Consider the following 7,976-nt stretch of genomic DNA (forward strand, 5'->3'; position numbering starts at 1 on the left):
AGAAGGCATTGTTTTGCACACACAAATCAAACAAATAAGAAAAAATTGAAACTCCGTATTATATTTTTCAAATCTTATAAATTGACCAAAATGTGAACAAATTTCGTAATTCAAATACTCCCTCCGTCCCGGAGTATTAGACTCACTTCTTTTGGGCACATGATATAAGGAATTGATATTTAAATAGTTAAAGTGGAGAGAGTAAAGTATGAGAGAGGGAAAAAGCAGGGGAGAGAAGAGAGAAAAAAGTAAGTGGGGAATAAAATAAGATAGATGTTTTTTGCTAAAAAAGGAAATGAGTCTAATATGTTGGGACATCCCAAAAAGGAAAGTTGGTCTAATACCTTGGGACGAAGGGAGTATTATGTTCTGACTTTGCTGCTCGCATTCCCTGTCCCCCCGGAGAAAAAGGCTATGCTCATTTTCTACTGCATCCCAGTTAGTCCGGGCTATAGCAGGATGATCTTTGCTTCTCCTAGGAACTTTGCTGTCTGGATGGAGCGAATCATTCCACGTTGGATGATACACATTGGACAGAACTTGATTGTTGATTCGGATCTGTATCTTCTTCATGTGGAGGTGACTTAACCTTATCCTTTTGTTAATTGTTTTGCAAATTAGATTTTGCTTAGTTGAACTGTGATAACCGTTTTACTCACCAAAAAAAATGACCGTTGCTTCGTTTTGTGAATGGCCTCAGGTACTTGACTCACACGGTGAGCTGCAGCAGCTGCAGTGTCGCGTATAAAAGCCTCAACGCGTTGGAGATCGCCCTTAAGGTTATCTCGGTTGCTGCAGTTGCGGCCGCAGCTGCAGCCAAACAGGGTGCAATCTCCATTGCTGCAAGATATTCGTTGGCTTCAATGGCTGTGTTGTGCTTTGTGGCTTCAAAATGGCTTTCACATTTCATCTACAAAACTTTCAGATACCATGACTATGATCATGCCTTCCGCTAAGAGTCCTTTTCTTTAATACAATTTGGGCTTGTAATTAAATAATTAACTGTTAATGTTGTACAAACATTGATAAAATATACATGGGCCGGGCCCATGCGAATTTACCAATCTATATTCTATTAAATAGTGGGAAAGGCAATTCCATCGAAGAGAAAAACAAGCACACTAATACTCAATACTCATTCAAATTAAACACATTAAAATAATTAAACACTCATAATTCATATTCACTAAGTATAATCATAATTCATATTCACTAAGTTATTTCACTCCCAACAAACTCAATCAATTCTCTAAAACCAACAACTGGGACTTTCTACTTGAAAATAAACTACCTATTTAAACTAAATACCATAAAATGATTAAACATGCATAATTCAAATTCTACTAATTTATTTCACTCACAACACACTCAATAATTCTATTAAAACCAACAGGTGAGACTTCTACTCGAAAACGGAGGGAGTAATAATTAACGGAATGCATGATCGTAGTCATGGCATACGAAAGTTTTGTGGATGAAATGGGACAGCCATTTTGAAGCCAAAAAGCTCAGCACAGCCATTGAAGCCACACAATACCTTGCAGCAGTGGAGATTGCACCATGTTTGGCTGCGGCTACGGCTGCAGTCGAAGCAATCGAGACAACTTGAAGGGCTATCACTAGCGCGTTGAGACGCTTATACGCAGCGCTGCAGCTGCTGCAACCCACAGTGTGAGACCAGTACCTGATTAGGCAATTGAGCTCACAATATAGTCACTTTCTATCAAGAACAACCAACTCAGTCTCATCATATTTAGTGAATTATCATTTCTAAAGGGGTGTTCGGTTGGACAGACTAAATCTCATGATTAAATATGTATCATATTTGGTTTATAAGATTGATCCCCACAACTGAATCCTAGATGGATAGCCTCATGATTATTAGTCATAGCCTCCCCCTCCAACTAAAATAATCCCACAACTTAATCTTAGATGGATAGTCTCATGATAATTAGTTATGGCAACCGAACGCCACCTAAAGTAGAAATATTGTACCATAGTGTTTTACTTAGAATATTTAGTTTTAGTGAATGATAAAATACAGTAGTAATTAAAAATAGTAATATGATTCAAATTTAATGTAGAGTATATTATACATAAAATTTGAAAATTTTTACTCCCTCCGTCCCAAGGTATTAGACCAACTTTCCTTTTTGGGATGTCCCAACATATTAGACTCGTTTCCTTTTTTAGAAAAACGCATCTATCTTATTTTATTCTCCACCTACTTTTTTCTCTCTTCTCTCTCCTACTTTTTCCCTCTCTCATACTTTACTCTCTTCATTTTAACTATTTAAATATCAATTCCTTAAATCATGTGCCCAAAAGAAGTGAGTCTAATACTCCGGGACGGAGGGAGTACTAATTTATAAGTTATAGTATGATTAAACTTAAGAAAATACGAATATTTTAGTTTATAATCTCTCACTAACTTTTTCAAATAATGCCAAAATTTCCTCTTAACCGATTCAATTGGTCGGCGATTCACGGTCAAACCGGTCAATTTCTGTTTCCAATTCAAAACGGTTCAAAGTTTGAGTGGTTTAAATGTGCAAACCAGACCGGACCAAGTACCATTCACGAAAGAACCGATTGAACTAGTTGGTCCGGTCTGATTTTCAAAACGTTGTTTCTAACGACGATGTACCTGTCAAAGAGCTGCTCTCTTGGAGGAGTGGGTGGAAGCTCTCCGGTGTATTTACCGCTCCAATCAACTTGTGCGCCGCCGTACTTGTTCAGCCACCTTCTGAACGCCACGACGAGGGCGTCGGACTTTGTAGGAACATAGCAAGATTTATGCCAGTTGAGAGCCCCAACATCTCTCAGCTTTCTTTCCTAACGAGGAATGATGCACACATTCTTTCTCAGATGGAGTATAACATTTTTGGCATCAAACAAAAAACGAATCATGTATAGTAATCTCCCTCTGTTCCCAAAATATTGTCTCACTTTGACCCGGCACGAGTTTTAAGAAATGTACTTAATAAAAAGTAAGTTAAAAAGTTAGTACAATGTGGATCCTACTTTTATATATTATTTTTATAATAAAATGTGAGTATGAATGAGTTAGTGGAATATGGGGTCCACTACTAAAAATGGTAAAAGGTTAAATGAGATAAATTTTGTGGGACGAATGGAAATAGAAAAATGGGACAAACTTTCAGAGACAGAGGGCGTACTAACTACATGCATAAAGGCAATTCACCTCCATGTGAAGAAGATAGAGATCTGAATCAAGAATCAAGTTCTGCAGAATGTGATGTATCCAACGCGGGACAATTCGTTGCATCCGGACGCCAAAGTTCCTAGGAATCGCGTAGATCAGTCTGCTATGGCCCGGACTGACCGGGACACAGTAGAAAACAAGCATAGCTTTTTTCTCCGGGGGAACGGGGGGTAACACCACCTACATCAACACATTATGTTGAAACATTTTACACAAACAAACTGCATTGGACATACGATGAAGCATAACTCAATTGGTAAGCAGTTATCCATCCAACCAATAGGTCGAGGATTTATTAAGGTAAATGGGAAACTACTATTAATATCGAATATCGACCACCTCGGATGATGCCTTGTTAGTGATCTGGCCTTTTTTTGGCGCGAAGTAGCCGTATAATAGGCAAGGCGCAACGAAGTAGTTCTCCCCGAATATTTGCTTCGAAGTGAAGCCATTTACATCCACTTTTTGCACACTCATTTCTAGTGGTCTCCCTCCTTCTCTATCGGCCTTCAAAGTGCATGATACATGTTATGTCAGCAATGCGATACTCACACGTATATAGGGATGTCAATGCAATCTGAAACCCGTGAGCCGAACCGAATGTTATAATTTTGATAAAAATAAACAACTACACAAAAGAATTAAATCTACAATTTATACGTGCATGTTTCATTTCTAAAACTTACTCCATAATATGGTCCTATAAAATTAATTGAATTAAATGTGTTAATCGTAACCAACAACTTAAGATTCATCAAACGTGATTCTCATCCATTAATGGCATGTTTTTTTTCAATCTTTAAATTAGTACTAATACTTAATCGAGTTTAAGTTTATCCGTTGTCATAGTACTTAATATGTTTAATTTTCATAAAATATAATATAAATATACAAATTTAATATTGACTAGTATATAGCTTTCCTCTCTATTAGGCTAATGGCTAACCCGAAATCCGAACATTCAAAACAACGCAAAATGCATCGATTTAATTTACTCATCTCTTGGGCACTTGTCCTGTCTCCATCACTCCATAATGTGCATATGCAACATGAGCAGGGTCCATAAGATTTTCAATTAGGATTTCATACCTGAAATTTAAATACACAACGATAAAAAAAAATATAACTATAGAACAAAATGAAAGATTTTCAGTACAAAAGTGGTGAAAGAGTGTTATCTGCATTACCCGTAGCCTATTTCCCTTGATGTCATTGCATAGGCAAAGGATGGATCGTCGAGTTCTGGGATGTAATGCGGCTTCTTCATTGAATGTATCTCCTTATACTGTGGATCCGGATTCGGCCAGAACCAAACAATGCCGTTTTGAACACAACTGGGATACACGGCCACACACGCTTTCTTGGACGTGTGGACCTGCAAAAAACGTTGTGTATACGCTTTAATATTGATGCAATTAGAAGCTTTAAAATTCACAGTCTTGGAACGACTTGAAATTCGTACAAAACTTCGATAAACGGAAAAATAATTTTATGGATTTATTTTAATTTCCGTAATTTCGTATTATTCCATTTTCGGATTTCAGGGTGATTGGACCTTATAAAATAGTGGGAAAAAATGTTTTAATGATCCGTTTATTATTTGATAATAAATTTTGTTTTTTAAAAAGCTAAGGTTTCATAGATTTCTCTATCAATTTGGGACACACTAATAAAAGAGGAGGCACTCCCAACCTCTTAATTTTTTTTTCTTTTACTATTGTCGAACGTGAGAATTAAGTAGGGTTGAAATGTCTTAAAAAGGAATTATTGAGACTTGTAATTGCGAACATATCAAAATAGCAAAATGCGATATCATATCAAGTACAAAGTGAGGAATTTTTATGTTAAGCTCAATAGGTCCGAAATGGAAAAATGGGGGGACAGAGTGAGTAATTTTTACGCGAACCTAATCCTCTCTATATATAAAAAATTGATGAATTAATGTAAGAAATAGGTCCAACAAGAATCCAACCCTAACAGAAAAAATTCATGCGTTCGTCACAAACCCCTGAGTCCACCGTGGCACGATCTTTAAAAGACCACTAGAACTCACCGGAGGGCCGTCGCGCGGCGCTTGAGGGATGAATTTGCAGTCGCCGGCGCCGCCAAAGCACCAGCCGTGGTAAACACACTGCAGCCTCCCCCACTGATCGATCCTCCCCTCCGAAAGCGGCGCCAACCGATGAGGGCAACTATCATCGAACACCTTCCACGCATTCTCGTTCCGATCCCACCACACCACCAAATCAATCCCCATCACCTTCTTCGCGTGCGGCCTCCTCTTGTCCAGATCGCACACCGCCCACACCGGGTACCACTGCTCGTACCACTCGAATCTCTCCGCCTCGGACGCTTCTTCCGGCGCTGCAGACTCTGTTTCCGCCGGAGAAACCGCGGTGAGAATTTTAAAATTTTTTCCAAGAGTTTGTGGCGTGATTCGGCGAGATGATGGGGTGTTCGAAACGGGTTTCGAGAGAGTGATTGTGGGAATAATTCGTGGTTGGCGGTGGAGTGGTGCAGTGGCGGAGCCACCTTATAAGAGGGTGGGGCATTTGCCCCTCCTCAAATATGTTTAACTATACTATTCTATTGTTCAATTTTGCAAATTTTTTTAATTTTCCTTATATTTGCCCCTTCACAAATTCTTAAATTTTCCTCATGGTATAATTTTGCCCCCTTTCATTTATAATCCTAGCTCCGCCCCTGGAGTGGTGACCGGAAAGACAAAGACAAAGACAAAGACAAAGACGAAGATATCAGAGAATCCATGACGGAGTGCATACAAACACTAAGGCGTGGATTCTATTAAATACTGGAAAGTTGAATACCAGCTCTGTCCTATTTTGAGTCGAGCATTTTTTATTTTGTACGAGATTTTATACAATTTTATTTTGTGAGTTGAGGAGAGAAAATATAGTGTTTTTATTTTAAAAAATATAGTAGTACTCCCTTCGTCTCAGATAATTCGGATCATTTTGACTGGGCAAGGGTTTTAAAAATTGTAGTGAAAAGTGGATTGAAAAAGTTAGTGGAATGTGGTCGTACCTTTATATATTAGTTTTATAATAAAATGTGAGTACGAATGAATTTGCGGAATATGAGGTCTACTACTAAAAATGGTAAAAGTGAAGTAGGACAAATTATGTGAGACGGACCGAAATAGAAAATTGGGATGAATTATCTGAGAGAAGAGAGTATCAATTAGATTGTGAAAACCAAGTAAGCATATGTGTGAATTTAGGGTTACTCCAATCACTATAGTGTTTGATGAAGTTACCAATTTATTTTGCAGCCTTTTCTTTTACAGAAATTGTCGGTAAAGTGATTTCATACCAAATATTTTGCAGCCTTTTCTATTTATAGACTGTCATAAACTCATGAAGTTTTGGCAGTTGGGAAAAATTGTGCAGGGAAACAATATTAGTTTTTCGGACTGGTTTATAAAATTGTAACGGAGAAAATTTTGACCAAAATTTTATGATTTTTTTATCTAACAATTTACCTTAAATCAATAATGATTACTCATTTACTTTGTGATTGCGGTGATTCAAACGTCTACTACCCTATTGATTAAGGGAATCAATTGTACTAATAATGTCTCACTTTTTTAGGAACAAGTACAAGGAAAAAACGGACTGGATATTATAAAGTGAGTTGAATCAATTATAAAGTGAGTTGAATCACATGTGTGTTTAGAGCTAGTATCCATTAGCATAAAACCTGTCACATGTTTGCCACATCAGCAATTATCTAATTTGAAAAACTCTCATTTCCCTAGGTTATAGAATACCTAGAATAGATTTATGTTAAAATGACAACACCTCTCAAAGTGACACTATGACACCATATACAGCAATATTATAAACGCTACACAGAAATCTATAGATTATTGTATAGCGTGTTGGATATTGTTGGCCGAGAAAAATTGTTGTATATAGTGTTGCATAGTGCTAGCCGTGTTTTTTACCTTTTTTTTGTCACATGGCAGCTTATTATTCGTCAATGTGTATAAATGATTGACTAGGAATAGTGGTATGGTGTTATTTTAAGAGGTGGTGGCACCCTAACACTCCCCTCGTATAATATCCCTAAATGTATGGAGTGGTTATTCTATTGCCTCCACCTGTCATTACTATAGACTATAATGTCAAAACATATAAAAACATATAAATAGAAATGGAATCAACATAGATACCCATTATTAATGCTGATTAAATATACCTTATGGTATGTAGAATAAAAATATTACAGTATGTAATATGTCATGATGCAAATTCAATAGCAGTAGTAAATAATTGGGTGGAAGTAGGGATCACCATTTTTGGAGCTTTGCATCTCTTTTAATATTAATCCATGCTTGATTTTGGTGGTTGCATAGTCATGTAACAAATAATTGAAAGAAAAGTGAAAGGAACGTGTCGATTGATATATGATTGATTCAGCATAATTTGTCGATCATATTTAATTTAAATTAATTGTCTAGCTTGTCAATAGTATTTGAGTTATATTCCCCCTTGTCTTGTAATTGGTGTGTATCGTGGTGAGGGTAGACCACCTCATTATCACAGTGGATAAAGAGGTTTCAGTTATACTCCATCTGTTTTTAAATAATATACCTTTTGAGTTCAACACGAGTTTTAATGTAAAATTGTAAAATAAAAAAAAAATTAAAATATTGTTAGTGGATAATGAGTTCCAACTCATTAACTCATTAGAAAAATAGTTTTTAAAATTAGAAAGTGCATATTCT

The 7,976-nt window shown here is 36.7% G+C and overlaps 1 protein-coding gene across 1 annotated transcript; it reads right to left on the minus strand.

Moving 5' to 3' along the window:
* Positions 1-1,159: 1,159 nt before the first annotated feature.
* On the minus strand, positions 1,160-7,425 carry LOC125190070 (protochlorophyllide-dependent translocon component 52, chloroplastic-like). The gene is made up of 8 exons (XM_048087267.1): positions 7,422-7,425; positions 5,280-5,758; positions 4,414-4,601; positions 4,226-4,315; positions 3,566-3,740; positions 3,206-3,406; positions 2,648-2,835; positions 1,160-1,684 (listed from the first exon to the last, which is right to left on the minus strand). The coding sequence occupies exons 1-8, from the start codon at positions 7,423-7,425 to the stop codon at positions 1,429-1,431; spliced, it is 1,581 nt and encodes a 526-aa protein (XP_047943224.1). The 3' UTR covers positions 1,160-1,428.
* Positions 7,426-7,976: the final 551 nt, after the last annotated feature.

This window comes from Salvia hispanica, chromosome 5, assembly GCF_023119035.1.
Source record: "Salvia hispanica cultivar TCC Black 2014 chromosome 5, UniMelb_Shisp_WGS_1.0, whole genome shotgun sequence".
Classification (NCBI taxonomy): Eukaryota; Viridiplantae; Streptophyta; class Magnoliopsida; order Lamiales; family Lamiaceae; genus Salvia; species Salvia hispanica.